Source organism: Oncorhynchus mykiss, chromosome 27 (assembly GCF_013265735.2).
Source record: "Oncorhynchus mykiss isolate Arlee chromosome 27, USDA_OmykA_1.1, whole genome shotgun sequence".
Classification (NCBI taxonomy): Eukaryota; Metazoa; Chordata; class Actinopteri; order Salmoniformes; family Salmonidae; genus Oncorhynchus; species Oncorhynchus mykiss.
Genome location: NC_048591.1, coordinates 18,803,619 through 18,820,615, shown reverse-complemented (window position 1 = coordinate 18,820,615; position 16,997 = coordinate 18,803,619). Strand labels below are relative to the sequence as shown.

The following is a 16,997-nucleotide window of genomic DNA, read 5'->3' as shown; positions in this document are numbered from 1 at the left end:
TTATCATCTTTAAAAAGGGAACGAATGGATGATTAAATCATGCAGATGATATACTTGGTAACACTTAAATTTAAGTGGCTACTAAATTTAAGTGGCTACTTGTGGCTACTTATGAAATGACATTATAAAACATTCATACCTTGTAGATTCAGACGCGGAACATATGAAACTCTACAATAGAGCAAGACGCAAAAGTTTGTGTTTTATCATAAGCGTTTCACAACTATGGGCCTTCTGCCTCATGCCTTACTGATTTAGTCTGCACTTTCATAAAACGATTGCATCTATTAGCCGCTAAGAATATGTTAATTATAATAAGGCATTATAACGCTTCATAAAAATCTATTTCAAGTACAGTGAAAAGAATCACAGATGCACTGTATCCTCAGGTTAGTAGTTTTTATTGCGTCACTGTATTGTTAAATGACAACACTGCCTAAGTCCTGTCCATGTACAGTATTTAATCAACATACCTGTATTGAGAGCAACACATATATTAAGGCAACAGGGGGAAAAGCCCAGAAGAGCCATCAAAACAGTGACAAGATATAGCTAGTAGTGCTGAGAGCAAATACTGGAGCTTTAGACTGAGGTGACGTTTTGTGTTTGCCTTCCTACACACCATTTAGCAGAAGGTATGAGCACATACAGTACAAAACAAACATGTCACTGAACCTAAGAATTCCATGTTTAAAATAATGTTTTACCATTCCACTTCAGTTAATTATAGATACGATAACCTGGTGATTTTATGACTTCTGCTGTCATTTTGCAACACTTACGTAATATCTAAACTGATAATCAGATACTGCATGATTGTTTTGGTTGGATGTTTCTAGAATCTTTATCTTGTCACAGATAATAGTATAGTAAGACTGTAGGTGCATGCTGGTACATGTCTAAGAAGGATCCTCGATGTGAGCCAAGTATACAGTATTTAGCTCTGCCCTCAATGTGGTAACATTTATCTACTGAACTGCTTCTATCCAACAGATACAAGCAAGTGAACTAAGGCTAACTGTCAAGCAGCCAAATCAATGACAGAATCTCTTAGCGTTATGAAGGAACCAAACCACAAATCAGTATTGTAGATACAGCGGTTTAGCCGAACAAAGTAGCAGCATGTTGTGACTGTATACTACAAGACTTTCTGACAGGAAGATGATGTAACTGTTTTCATGGAGTAGCTTCAGCCTTAAGGGGTAGTATAGATACTGGTTTTGTAAACTAATTGTATCTTTGTGAACAGAGAGTGAGAGCGTCTATCCGTTTTTACATCGGCAAGATGCTTTGATAATGGTAGTTTTCATTGCCTTAAGCTTATAGTTCTTTGTGAACCTCTGGTTGTTGCTAAGCACATGAGCACAAGTTTGTAATGAGTATATGTAGCTGGTGGGATCTGAACCCCTCTCTCCTGGTCCGGAAACTAACACCTTAACCATTAGACTAATTCCCCCTTGGGCAGAGGGTGACACTGGCTTTAAGTCACAGGCAGGGCTACCTCATCACGAGAGCAGGATTCCAAATCACTGTTACATATAGAGATCGTACATCATCTCTGTTGGATTAGGCTGTTTGCCATCACCTAGGTTACACTATCATAAAGAGACATATCAAATACGGGCAGCAGTTGACCACCAATGAGCATACAGGGTTTCATTTATAAGCACCATGAGAAAAAAAGAGATATGGTATTTCCCATACGCTATATAGTTTACACTGGATCATTATTAAAAACCAGGATATTGTTTTGTCTTAGAAAGTATGGGCCTATTTAAAACAATGAGAGTGTAGTGTTATTTAGAGGCAACAGAGATACTCCAGATTGTTATTATGTGTTATGCTCGGTGCCAGCGATAGCTGATATATCACACTGGTTATTTCCTGAGAGACACAAAATATCCCTGACCACGCCAATAACAGCTTATGACTGTGGCCCTGCAGTTTAAGGGAGTAGTACATGGTATTTAGAAGTGCTGAAACCCCAAATTACATTTAGTATTTACGCTATGGACTATAATAACGCTATGGACTATAATAACTTTACATCTGGATCAACGGCTAGTAGCAAAGCCATCTCATTAGCATATGATCTAAATACAGCCTATTAAACATGTCTTCACATGCACAGAGTTAGAGCTGACCAACCAGAGCTCAGAGCACGCCATTGGCCATGGTCACCATTTTACATCATCACAGACCAGAGGATCTCCAATCAGAGGCCTCTATTTCTTCTGTGGTCCCTGAGGCCCCTTGGGGCAGTCTGTCTTGGGGCTGTCGGTCAGGTCTTGGCTGGGGTTGCCCATGAGGAAACGTAGGATCTTCTCAATGGTGGCCTCCTGGTACTCATGGGACCACCTGTATCCAGAGAGAGAGAGGAAGGGAGGGAGAGGAAGAGGGAGTCAGAGGAAGAGAGAGGGAAGGAGAAAGAGAGGGAGAAAGAGAAAGTGATAGAGAAAGAAGGAGAACAAAAATGAAAGAGATTTGATTCCTAATAAGTACACTTCAGATAAATGTCCAAACTGCCAATCATTCTCAAACAGATTCTGCGGTACTGTATCTCTCTCTGTGACTCACTTGATGCCATTGAAGTTTAGGATAGTTTTCATGTCCTCGGGAAGAGTGTTTGGGTCAGGCCACAGGAAGTTATCAGTTACAGGGACAATGTTCTTCTTTCCAGCCAGAGCTGTGACAATCTCCTGCAGAATTTACGAGAGCTACGTTAAATCACGGACAGACACAGAATGCCCCCGCAGACATGGAATGTCTACGTAAGGGGCAGGGGTACATGGGACAAATAATCTCTCAAATCTATGTCTAATATTGTATATCACCAACATATAGATGGAACATCTAGACATGTAAAGGCCAGGGTGACCGGATTATACACATAGAAAATACTATAGGATCTACAGTTGAAGTCGGAAGTTTACATACACCTTAGCCAAATACTTTTAAACCCAGTTTTTCACAATTCCTGACATTTAATCCTAGTACAAATTCCCTGTCTTAGGTCAGTTAGGATCATCACTTTATTTTAAGAATGTGAAATGTCAGAAATGTCACTTTTCGCACCAAAGTACGTTCATCTCTAGGAGACAGAACGCGTCTCCTTCATGAGTGGTATGACGGCTGCATGGCCCCATGGTGTTTATACTTACGTACTATTGTTTTTACAGATGAACATGGTACCTTCAGGCATTTGGAAATTGCTCCCAAGGATGAACCAGACTTGTGGAGGTCTACCATTTTGTTCTGAGGTCTTGAAATACATCCACAGGTACACATCCAATTGACTCAAATTATGTCAATTTGCCTATCAGAAGCTTCTAAAGCCATGACATCATTTTCTGGAATTTTCCAAGCTGTTTAAAGGCACAATCAACTTTGTGTATGTAAACTTCTGACCCACTGGAATTGTGATACAGTGAATTATAAATGAAATAATCTGTCTGTAAACAATTGTTGGAAAAATGTATTGTGTCATGCACAAAGTAGATGTCCTAATCGACTCGCCAAAACTATAGTTTGTTAAAAATACATTTGTGGAGTGGTTCGAAAAACGAGTTTTAATGACTCCAACCTAAAAGTATGTAAACTTCCGACTTCAACTGTATGTGGGAATGCTGTTCATCGACTACAACACTATAGGGCCCTCGAAGCTCATCACCAAGCTCAGGACCCTGGGACTGAACTTCTCCCTCTGTTCTCAATCCTGGACTTCCTGACGGGCCGCCCCCATGCGGTGAGGGTAGGCAACAACACATCCGCCACGCCAACCCTCAACACGTGAGCCCTCGTCACATACACTGCTGCTACTGTTTATTATCTATCCTGTTGACTAGTCACTTTATTTCTAGTCATATGTACATATCTACCTCAATTACCTCGTTACCCCTGCACATCAACTCAGTACTGGTACCCCGTGTGTAGAACCAAGTTATCTTTACTCATTGTGTATTTATTCTGTGTGTTATTCTTTTCTCTGCATTGTTGGAAAAGGTCCGTAAGTAAGCATCTCACTGTTTGTCTCCACCTGTTGTTTACGAAGTATGTGACAAATACAATTTGATTTGAACATCTAGACTGGTAGCTGCAGCTGTATACAGTGCCTTGCGAAAGTATTCGGCCCCCTTGAACTTTGCGACCTTTTGCCACATTTCAGGCTTCAAACATAAAGATATAAAACTGTATTTTTTTGTGAAGAATCAACAACAAGTGGGACACAATCATGAAGTGGAACGACATTTATTGGATATTTAAAACTTTTTTAACAAATCAAAAACTGAAAAATTGGGCGTGCAAAATTATTCAGCCCCCTTAAGTTAATACTTTGTAGCGCCACCTTTTGCTGCGATTACAGCTGTAAGTCGCTTGGGGTATGTCTCTATCAGTTTTGCACATCGAGAGACTGACATTTTTTCCCATTCCTCCTTGCAAAACAGCTCGAGCTCAGTGTGGTTGGATTGGAGCATTTGTGAACAGCAGTTTTCAGTTCTTTCCACAGATTCTCGATTGGATTCAGGTCTGGACTTTGACTTGGCCATTCTAACACCTGGATATGTTTATTTTTGAACCATTCCATTGTAGATTTTGCTTTATGTTTTGGATCATTGTCTTGTTGGAAGACAAATCTCCGTCCCAGTCTCAGGTCTTTTGCAGACTCCATCAGGTTTTCTTCCAGAATGGTCCTGTATTTGGCTCCATCCATCTTCCCATCAATTTTAACCATCTTCCCTGTCCCTGCTGAAGAAAAGCAGGCCCAAACCATGATGCTGCCACCACCATGTTTGACAGTGGGGATGGTGTGTTCAGCTGTGTTGCTTTTACGCCAAACATAACGTTTTGCATTGTTGCCAAAAAAGTTCAATTTTGGTTTCATCTGACCAGAGCACCTTCTTCCACATGTTTGGTGTGTCTCCCAGGTGGCTTGTGGCAAACTTTAAACAACACTTTTTATGGATATCTTTAAGAAATGGCTTTCTTCTTGCCACTCTTCCATAAAGGCCAGATTTGTGTAATATACGACTGATTGTTGTCCTATGGACAGAGTCTCCCACCTCAACTGTAGATCTCTGCAGTTCATCCAGAGTGATCATGGGCCTCTTGGCTGCATCTCTGATCAGTCTTCTCCTTGTATGAGCTGAAAGTTTAGAGGGACGGCCAGGTCTTGGTAGATTTGCAGTGGTCTGATACTCCTTCCATTTCAATATTATCGCTTGCACAGTGCTCCTTGGGATGTTTAAATCTTTTTGTATCCAAATCCGGCTTTAAACATCTTCACAACAGTATCTCGGACCTGCCTGGTGTGTTCCTTGTTCTTCATGATGCTCTCTGCGCTTTTAACGGACCTCTGAGACTATCACAGTGCAGGTGCATTTATACGGAGACTTGATTACACACAGGTGGATTGTATTTATCATCATTAGTCATTTAGGTCAACATTGGATCATTCAGAGATCCTCACTGAACTTCTGGAGAGAGTTTGCTGCACTGAAAGTAAAGGGGCTGAATAATTTTGCACGCCCAATTTTTCAGTTTTTGATTTGTTAAAAAAGTTTTAAATATCCAATAAATGTCGTTCCACTTCATGATTGTGTCCCACTTGTTGTTGATTCTTCACAAAAAAATACAGTTTTATATCTTTATGTTTGAAGCCTGAAATGTGGCAAAAGGTCGCAAAGTTCAAGGGGGCCGAATACTTTCGCAAGGCACTGTACTATTGGATCTATATTGTTCTGTATGCAGCACAGATCTATGTATAGATCTGTCTATGTCTGACCTTGTGTACCCAGTCCTTCATGCCAGTGTCGCCCATGCACTTGTCGAGGGCGTTGGCAGAAAGCACCAGGATGAAGTTCCGTGCCCGCTGGACGCTCTGGATCAGCTTGTCAGCAAACTTCCCTGCTTCCAGCTTCTCCACATCAATGAACACACTGAAACCTCTGACCTGAAGGTGGACCTTCAACAGACTGGGGGGAGAGAAAGGGAGGGGAGAGAGAGGGAGTGGAGAGAGAGGGAGGGGAGAGAGAGGGAGTAGAGAGAGGGAGTGGAGAGAGGGAGACAGAGAAAAAGGTGGGGAGAAAGTAACAATTGACGATCTACAGATCTTAGACTCCAGATAATCCTGACGAACCTGATTAAGGTGTTTGTCTTCCAAAGCTCCCTAGCTTTCCCTCTCTTTCCCTCTCCCTCTCTTTCCCTCTCCCTAGCTTTCCCTCTCTTTCCCTCTCCCTCTCTTTCCCTCTCTTTCCCTCTCCCTAGCTTTCCCTCTCTTTCCCTCTCCCTCTCTTTCCCTCTCCCTAGCTTTCCCTCTCTTTCCCTCTCCCTAGCTTTCCTTCTCTTTCCCTCTCCCTCTCTTTCCCTCTCCCTAGCTTTCCCGCTCTCCCTCTCCCTCTCCATCTCCCTCTCTCCATACCTGGCGAGCTGGGAACCGGTGGTCCTGCGGTAGCTAATAAACACATCCGGTCCAGGGGGTTGGGCATCGGTCAGACACGGCTTTATCGGCCTACGGGTGGCTGCCAGGATCTTGGCGCGGTGGATGCCGTTCTCTAGAAGGAGAAAATGAATACTTTATTCTCCATTATAAACTGGGTGGTTCGAGCCCTGAATGCTGATTGGCTGACAGCCGTGGTATTCTACGGGTATGACAAAACATTTATTTTTACTGCTCCGATTTGCGTCGTGCCTAAGAACAGCACTTAGCTGTGGTATATAGGCAATATACCACACCCCCCCGGGCCTTATTGCTTAATTGTCTTGCAGGGAACGTAAATGTGTCTTTTGGTTCACAACCCACCTACGTAACAGTCTGACTGGAGCTGCTGGTCGGTGAGGTGGAGGACGTTCTTGCGGTCCACTCCAGACTGTACCAGGCCGTATGTGTACTGGCGGAAGCGCGGGTCCACCTCACCCAGCCAGTCAGCCATGTTGTTGGGGTCACAGGTCGAGTAGTTGGCGTAGGTCTTCAGCACGCGCAGGTCACGGAGGAACCTCGAAGACAACACAAAATGGAGGGGGCAGGGTAAGTCAGGGATTTTACTTCAATGTTCAATTTAACTGAAGTTGACTGGTGTAGCAGATGTTTTATAAGCTTGACATAAACCTGACAGATGACTGAACTAACCTCTTGCGAGTGAGTCCTGCAGTCATACCCAGGTCAGTGCTCAGATCCTGGTCTGTGATGTTCAGCAGTAGGTCGCCATCCACCTGCAGCTCCTGAAGGACGGGCACAGAGAGGAGAGAGAAAGACTGAGTGAATATAGTGAGCAAGAGGCTAAGGAGAAATACAGGTAACTGACTAAATAAAAGGAACACCAACATAAAGTGTTGGGTCACCAGAAACCAGAACAGCTTCAATGCGTCTTGGCATAGATTCTACTAGTGTCTGGAACTCTATAGGAGGGATGCGACACCATTTTTACATGAGAAATTCCATCATTTGGTGTTTTGTTGATGGTGGTGGAAAATGCTGTCTCCGCTGCAGCAGAATCTCCCAAAAGTGTTAAATTGGGTTGGGATTTGGTGACTGAGACGGCCATGGCATATGGTTAACATCGTTTTCATGCTCATCAAACCATTCAGTGACCACTCGTGCCCTGTAGATGGGGCCATTGTCATGTTATGGGGGCATAGACATGGTAGACAAAATAATGGCCAAAATAATGGCCTGCCCAGCATTTTTATACATGACCCTAAGCATGATGATATGTTAATTGCGCAATTAACTCAGGAACCACACCTGTGTGAAAGCACCTGCTTTCAATGTACATTGTATCCCTCATTTACTCAAGTGTTTCCATTATTTTGACAGTAACATGTAGGTATTCATATTTAATCGATATGAAACCAAACATTCACCTTATTTTTTCAACATCTCTACAAGGACTATAGAAGAGCATTCTCATTCGTTATTGTTCAAACCTCTTTTTCTATCGCTATCTCTCTTACTCTCACACACACACACTGAGACACAGAAACACACACCTGGAAGCGCTCAGTGTAAGCGCTGAATCCAATCACTTGGAGCCATCTCTGCACCTCACCACCCTTCCAGTTGGGCACAGAGGACAGGATACGTCGTGGCACCTCCTCCCCCATCATCCTTAGTGCACGCTTGGCCAGGGCACAGGCCGTCCCGTTGCTGGAGTACATGACGATCCTTTTCAGGCTCTGCACCGCACCTATCTCCTGGAAGATCTGGGAGGAAGAACGCTCACACATTCAATTGTATGTCTATTGATTTTGTAGGACAGGTGATTTTAATGCAGGGAAACTTAACTTAACTATTTTTTACCAAATGTTATACCACCATGTCACATGTGCAACTACAGGCAACAAAACTCTTTATCACATTTACTCCATACACAGAAACACCATACACAGAAACACCATACACAGAAACACCATACACAGAAACACCATACACAGAAACATATCTAATTTCCGGCGCCGACAGAGATGGCCGCCTCGCTTCGCGTTCCTAGGAAACTATGCAGTATTTTTTTTTTTTTTACATTGGTACCCCAGGTAATCTTAGGTTTTATTACATACAGTTGGGAGGAACTATTGGATATAAGAACAACGTCAACTCACCATCATTACGACCAGGAATATGACTTTCCCAAAGCGGATCTTCTGTTTTGCCCACCACCCAGGACAATGGATTGGATCCCAGCCGGCGAACCAAAACAACGACGCCATAAACACATCGCGCACCGCTCCCAAGCATACTACTCGCCAATGTCCTGTCTCTTGACAACAAGGTAGACGAAATCCAAGCAAGGGTAGCATTCCAGAGAGACATCAGAGACTGTAACGTCCTTTGCTTAACGGAAACATGGCTCACTCGAGAGACGCTATCGGAGTCGGTGCAGCCAGCTGGTTTCTTCACGCATCGCACCGACAGAAACAAGCATCTTTCTGGTAAGAAGAAGGGCGGCAGGGTATGCCTTATGATTAACGAGATGGTGTGATCATAACAACATACAGGAACTCAAGTCCTTCTGTTCACCTGATTTAGAATTCCTCACAATCAAATGTCGACCACATTATCTACCAAGAGAATTCTCTTCGATTATAATCACAGCCGCATATATTCCCCCCCAAGCAGACACATCGATGGCCCTGAACAAACTTAATTTGACTCTATGTAAACTGGAAACGACAAATCCTGAGGCTGCATTCATTGTAGCTGGGGATTTTAACAAGGCTAATCTGAAAACAAGACTCCCTAAATTCTATCAGCATATCGATTAAGTTATTCTAACTTCTGCGACGCATATAAGGCCCTCCCCCGCCCTCCTTTCAGAAAAGCTGACCACGACTCCATTTTGTTACTCCCAGCCTATAGACAGAAACTAAAACAGGAAGCTCCCGCGCTTAGGTCTGTTCAACGCTGGTCCGACCAATCGGATTCCACGCTTCAAGATTGCTTCGATCACGTGGACTGGGATATGTTCCGCATTGTGTCAATCAACAACATTGGCGAATACGCTGATTCGGTGAGCGAGTTTATTAGCAAGTGCATCGGCGAAGTCGTACCCACAGCAACTATTAAAACATTCCAAAACCAGAAACCGTGGATTGATGGCAGAAGAATAAGAAATTTGGCTTGTCACCAAAAGCACTCACAAACTTTTACAGATGCACAATCGAGAGCATCCTGTCGGGCTGTATCAACGCCTGGTACGGCAACTGCTCTGCCCACAACCGTAAGGGTCTCCAGAGGGTAGTGAAGTCTGCAAAACGCATCACGGGGGCAAACTACCTGCCCTCCAGGACACCTACAACACCCAATGCCACAGGAAGGCCATAAAGATCATCAAGGACAACAACCACCCGAGTCACTGCCTGTTCACCCCGCTATCATCCAGAAGGCGAAGTCAGTACAGGTGCATCAAAGCAGGGACCGAGAGACTGAAAAACAGCTTCTATCTCAAGGCCATCAGACTGTTAAACAGCCACCACTAACATTGAGTGGCTGCTACCAACATACTGACTCAACTCCAATCAATTTAAAAATGTAAAAATGGATGAAAAATGTATCACTAGCCACTTTAAACTATGCAACTTTATATAATGTTTACATACCCTACATTACTCATCTCATATGTATATACTGTACTCCATACCGTCTACTGCATCTTGCCATCTTGATGTAATACATGTATCACTAGCCACTTTAAACAATGCCACTTTTATATGTTTACATACCCTACATTACTCATCTCATATGTACGTATATACTGTACTCGATACCATCTACTGCATCTTGCCTATGCCGTTCTGTACCATCACTCATTCATATATTTTCATTTACATATTCTTCATTCCTTTACACTTGTGTGTATAAGGTAGTTGTTGTGAAATTGTTAGGTTAGATTATTTGTTGGTTATTACTGCATTGTCGGAACTAGAAGCACAAGCATTTCGTTACACTTGCATTAACATCTGCTAACCATGTGTATGTGATAAATAATAATTTGATTTGACATACAAGGCTCTACCTCACCCTCCCTTTAGCAAATCTGACCATAACTATATCCTCCTGATTCCTGCTTACAAGCAAAGCAGGAAGTACCAGTAATGCGCTCAATACGGAAGTGGTCCGATGAAGCGGATGCTAAGCTAAGGGGCTATTTCATTAGCACAGACTGGAAAAGCTCCGGAATTCACCCGATAACATTGAAGAGTTTACCACATCAGTCACCGGCTTCATTAGTAAGTGCATCAACGACGTCTTCCCTACAGTAACCCCAATCAAATAACATGGATTACAGGCAACATCTGAACTGAGCTGCGGGCTAGAGCTACTGCTTTCAAGGAGCGGGACAATAAGCCAGACGCTTATAAGAAATCCTGCTACAACCTCCGACGAGCCATCAAACAGGCAAAGGATCAATACAGGACTAAGACCAAATCCTACTACACCGGCTCTAAAGCTCGTCAGATGTGTTAGGGCTTGCAAACTATCACGGATTACAAAGTAAAATGCAGCAGCGAGCTGCCCAGTGACGCAAGCCTACCAGACGAGCTAAATGCCTTCTAACACTGAACCATGCATGAGAGCACCAGCAGTTCCGGACGACTGTGTGATCTCGCTGTCAGTAGCTGATGTAAGACCTTGAAACATGTTAACAATCACAAGGCCGTGGGACTAGACGGATACCAGAACGCGTACTCGGAGCATATGTTTCACTGAGATTTTCAACCTCTCCCTGACTGAGTCTGTAATACCTACATGTTTCAAGCAGACCACCGTAGTCCCTTCACCCAAGAACGCCAAGGTAACCTGTCTAAATGTCTATTGCACAGAGCACTCACATCTGTAGCCATGAAATGCTTTGAAAGGCTGGTCATGGCTCACATCAACACCATCATCCTAGACACGCTGGACCCACTCCAATTCGCATATCGCCCCAACAGATCCACAGACGACAGTATCGCTATTGCACTCCACACTGCCCTGCTCCACCTGGACAAGAGGAACACCTATGTGAGAATGCTATTCATTGACTACAGCTCAGCATTCAATACCATAGAGCCCTCCAAGCTTATCACTAAGCTCAGGACCCTGGGACTGAACACCTCCCTCAGCAACTGGATCCTGGACTTCCTGGTGGGGCATTCTCAGGTGGTGAGAGTAAGCAACAACACGTCCGCCACACTGACCCGCAACACGGGGGCCCCTCAAGGGTGCGTACTTAGTCCTCTCCTGTACTCCCTGTTCACCCACAACTGCGTGTCTGTGCACAACTCCAACACCATCATTATGTTTTCTGATGACATGTCAGTGGTAGGCCTGATCACCGACAACGATGAGACCACCTACCGAGAGGAGGTCAGTGACCTGACAGTGTGTTGCCAGGACAACAACTTCTCCCTAAATGTCAGTAAGACAAAGGAACTGATTGTGGACTACAGGAAACATAGGGCCGAGTACGCCCCCATCCACATCATCAGTGCTGTAGTGGAGCGGGTTGAGAGCTTCAAGCTCCTTGTGTCCACATCACTAAGGAATGAACATGGTCCACACAAACCAACACAGTCGTGAAGAAGGCACGACAACGCCTCTTCCCTTTTAGGAGGCTGAAAAGATGTGTCATGGGCCCTCAGATCCTCAAAAGGTTCTACACCTGCACTATTGAGAGCATCTTGACTGGCTGCATCACCGCTTGGTATGATAACTGCTTGACATCCGACCGCAAGGTGCTACAGAGGGTAGTGCGTACGGTTCAGTACATCACTTGGGTCAGACGAAGGCCCTAAAAATGTCCACCCAAGTTATAGACTGTTCTCTCTGCTACCGCATTGCAAGTGGTACCGATGCACTGCAAGTCTGGAACCAACAGGTCTCTAAACAGCTTCTACCCCCAACCCACAAGACTATTAAATAGTTAACCAAATAGCTACCTGGACTATCTACATTGAACCTTTTTGCTCTTTTGACTGATTACATATGCTGCTGCTACTGTTTATTATCTATCCTGTTACCCAGTCACTTTACCCCTACCTATATGTACATATCTAACTCAATTACCTTGTACACCTGCACAAGGACTCTGTACTGGTACCCTGTGTATATAGCCAAGTTATCGTTACTCGTTGTGTATTTATTCCTTGTGTTATTATATTTCTATATTTCTCTCTACATTGTAAGGAAGGGCCCATAAGTAAACATTTCACTGTTAGACTACCCCTGTTGTTTAGGAAGCATGTGACAAATACAATTTGATTTGATTTGATATATAGTTAGGATGTGGGCACCAGAAGTAGTTTTGGGCCCCATAAGGTTGTTGGATGAAATCCCTGTATCCACTATCCACTAAAGCAGCGTTTCCCGAGCTCAGTCCTCGGGACCCCAAGGGGTGCACATTTTGGTTTTTGCCCTAGCACTACACAGCTGATTAATGAATCAACTAATCATCAAGCTTTGATAATATGAATCAGCTGTGTAGTGTTAGGGCCCAAACTAAAACGTGGCCCCCTTCGGGTCCTGAGGAAAGAGTTTGGGAAACGCTGGACTATAGTGCTTACCAACCATGTCGTAACTTGGAGAGCGTGACGGCTTTTGTTCCAGCCTAGCACTCACATCTGAATTCAGTAAATCAACTGCTCATCAAGGATGAACCAGTTGTGCTTTTGTTCCCTGATACTGACCTTGGTGTTGCGCTGGCGTGACTTGATGCTGGTTTCGACACACAGGTAGAAGGCAGCGATACATTTCCCCTCCAGTCTGGCCCCATCCAGTAGTGGCAGGAGCTGCTGTAGGTCTGCAGCTGTCCTCCCCTGCATGCTGTCTGCACTGTCCAGCAAGCTCCGGGCAAACTCATCAGGGTCCAGAGATGCAATAAAGGGCTCCACCAGCTCCAACGTCCCGGACTTCACCACCTATAATAATACATTTAACAGACACTTTAATCCAAAGTGATTTACAGTATTATGCACATCCATATGGGTGGCCCGAGCAGGAATCGAACCAACCACCCTGGCGTTACAAGCTCCGTGCTCTACTAACTGAGCCACACAGGACCCACCCAGGACCCACCTCCTTCTCAATCTCCCGGTTATTGGCGAGCACGGCCACCGCTAAACACGCATGGAAGCGGATGAGTTCGTCCTCTTTGGAGAACGCCAATGGAAACAACCACTCAGCTGCCTGCTTCTCAATCATCAGCCGCTGGCAGCGATGGCCGCCATACATGGCGCAGTTGGCGAGCGCAACGGCACAGTGGCGAAGGACGGTGGGGTCGGTACCGCGGCACCAGAAGAGCAGGGCATCCAGGGCGCCGTTGGCGATGAGCTGTGCAGACGTCTCCTCGGTGTGTTTGAACATGTGCTCCAGGATACCTGAGACACTGCGGGCCAGCTGGGCATCCTCTGTCTCCCTCGTCAGGTTCAGGATCACCCCCAGACCCATGCGAGCCACGTAATCTCTGGATAGGAAGAGAGAGAGAGGTGAAAGGGGTAAACAAGAAGACGAGTATACAACTAGGTTTATAAAGACTAAGACTTACTGTATGTGGGTCCTGGAAACTGGCCCTAACGGTTAGGACCAAGACAATATTTACATGTAGGCATGTAGTACATGTAGGCATGTAGTGAATACACACCTGTTCTCAGAGACCAGTATCTGCTCCAGTAGTTTGGCAGACTCATAGGTGATCTCCACAGCAGGTGTCATGAGGAGTTGCAGGAGCAGCTCCAGTCCTCCATCCAGTCGTATCCTGTTGCATATCTCCTCTGCGACCTGCCTTCCCACAGTGGGTAGAACCCAGGCCTCCTCTACTAACTGGAACGTCTCTGCTATGGCTCTGCGGGTCTCATCTAGATCCAAGGTATCTTTGGCTGATTTCAGTGTCTTGATAGCGGAGCGCAGGGCTGGGAGCGAGGTGTCCAAAACATCCTGAACGTCGGCACCGTAGACACCCGGCGAGACCGGTGGTGCTTTAGGTTCCGAGGATGAGCTAGAGATGCCCGACCTCCGGTTCCCAATCCGGCTGACATATTCTGGTACTGTGAGTCTTTCAGAGCTGAACATGGAGAGGTATCGATAGAGTCTCCAGAGGAAAATGGTTAGAGATAAGAGCATCCACCGACTAGCTCTGACAGGGCCCAGAGGGCTTGTGGCAGGCCCTGATCAATAACAGATCAATTGTCTATTTCTCAGGAGAAATAAACCTGTTAACCTGGTTAGAACTGAATGGGAAACAATGTTTGTCTTGCATTCGAGTTGTTTAGATACATAAACAAACCACAATAGGTGAAATTACAATACCATCATCTGGACTGGATGCTAAACTTCAAATGAAAAGTGACAGCTTTTAGTAAATTGCATCATCATCACACTGATGTCATCTTTGAAAATAAGTGGATAAAGGCATACTCATCTCGCATCATCATGACCAAGCAGTCACACTATGCTTGCATTTAAACACGGATGTCCTCCGTTTTTTCCTATCATTTACACGAGGCCTTCTTGTATCAAATTATGTCTACTCAGAATAACCCGACTCCAAATAAATTATCAAGCCTCCACTGTATCCACTATGAAATAATGTATCACCACTGCGGATGTTCGTTCACAAAGCTGCTAGACGGGATTTTTTTTCTCTAAAAGCCCATTACACAAATGACGTTTACCAGCTGGATGGAGAAATATAAACAGCTCTGTTGTCTTCTGTCTCTCGCTTGCATTACTGAGATTTAATCCAGACAAAGACGCACTGTTCATCAAAATGCCTCTCACGGTTTTCCTTTTTCCTCTCTATTCACATGACTCTCTATTGCTATGCCTTAAACCACACAAAATATATATCTTATTTCCGTATTATTAAAATAGCCCTCTCTTTGACATCCTTTCCTCAGCATCTTCGAGCATCCTGAAACTAGGACCGCCCATTACCTTCAGGATATATTTACAGACCAACTGTCTTGCCGAGGTCTGCTCAGCAACAAAGCGCCAGTATGTTGCTCGTCTCCACTATGCCCCCTTGTGGATCAAGGTAGAAGCATAATCAATCCACAAGGTGTTACACACATAAACTGTGCTAAATATGTTGTTATGGAGCTACAATAAGATAAAACCGTGTACATCAATTACTAGATCAGCAGAATCAAATAACAATATGTTGTCCATTGTAGTCATTAGGCCTTTTACTGTTGCTTAAAGGGTCAATCTGTGATTTCTACATCAATCTTTGGACTTTTTAATTCATGATATAGGCCACAGTGCCTTCAGAAAGTAGTCTTACCCCTTGATTTATTGCACATTTAGTTGTATTACAGCCTGAATTAAAATTGATTAAATAAAACATTTTCTCACCAATCTCCACACCATAAGTATTCAGCCCTCTGAGTCATTACTTTGTAGAAGCACCTTTGGCAGCGTTTACAGTTGTGAGTCTTTCTGGGTACGTCTCTAAGAGCTTTCCACACCTGGATTGTGAGACATTTGCCCATTATTCAAATTTTCCAAGCAGATTTAAGTCAAAATTATAACTCGGCCACCCAGGAACATTCACTGTCTTCTTGGTAAGCAACTCTTTGTAGTGACTGGATGTATCGATACACCATCCAAAGTGTAATTAATAACTTCACCATGCTCAAAGAGATATACAATGTGTGATTTATTTGTGCCTATCTACCAATAAGTCTCCTTCTTTGTCAGGCATTGGAAAACCTCCCTGGTCTTTGTGTTTGAATCTATGTTTGAAATTCACTGCTCGACTGAGGGACCTTACAGATAATTGTATGTGTGGGGTGCAGAGATGGGGTAGTCATTCAAAAGTAATGTTAAACACTATTATTGAACACAGAATGAGTTCATGCAACTTGTTAAGCACATTTTTACTCATGAACGTATTAAGGTTTGCCATAACAAAGGGGTTGAATAATAATTTACTCAAGACATTTCAGCTTTTCATTTTTAATGAATTTGTAAAAATGTTGAAAAACATTATTTGACTTTGACATTATGGGACATTGTGTGTTGGTCAGTGATAAACAATTCAGGCTGTAACAACAACATTTTGAAGAAATCAAGGGGTGTGAATACTTTCTGAAGGCACTGTATAGCCATTGATTCTTGAATAATATCATTCATAAATACTTCATGAGCTTGGTTTTAGTTCAACTGAGTGACCCCATCACAACCCAAAATATCAGCTTGTTTGACTCTTTTGTTTGAAAAACTGTAATTTTAAACAAACACTGTATAGCCTCAAAACATGGTTTAAACTATACTTTTTATAGCATGGTTGGTCAGTCCTTGCATTCATAGCTCTGATAACTATGCATTTTAGATTGGTTACATTTCTCCAGCCCCATCCCTCAGCTGTTTACCGAAACATTGGCGGGGTAGGGTAGTCACTTTTTTATTGTTCAAATTGCAGACTGCCCCTTTAATGATTATAATTTACATAATTTACAACATTTACAAATAGTGTCAGTGATTCTCTTATCAACCAGACCAACAAGGCCACTAAAATAAACTG

The 16,997-nt window shown here is 43.8% G+C and overlaps 1 protein-coding gene across 1 annotated transcript; it reads right to left on the bottom strand.

Annotated features, from left to right (window-relative positions):
• Positions 1-384: 384 nt before the first annotated feature.
• On the bottom strand, positions 385-15,446 carry sarm1 (sterile alpha and TIR motif containing 1). The gene is made up of 10 exons (XM_036965424.1): positions 14,115-15,446; positions 13,550-13,937; positions 13,162-13,392; positions 7,987-8,199; positions 7,127-7,218; positions 6,800-6,993; positions 6,419-6,551; positions 5,783-5,972; positions 2,578-2,699; positions 385-2,358 (listed from the first exon to the last, which is right to left on the bottom strand). Exons 1-10 carry the CDS (start codon positions 14,591-14,593, stop codon positions 2,226-2,228), a joined length of 2,175 nt encoding a protein of 724 aa, XP_036821319.1. The 5' UTR covers positions 14,594-15,446; the 3' UTR covers positions 385-2,225.
• Positions 15,447-16,997: the final 1,551 nt, after the last annotated feature.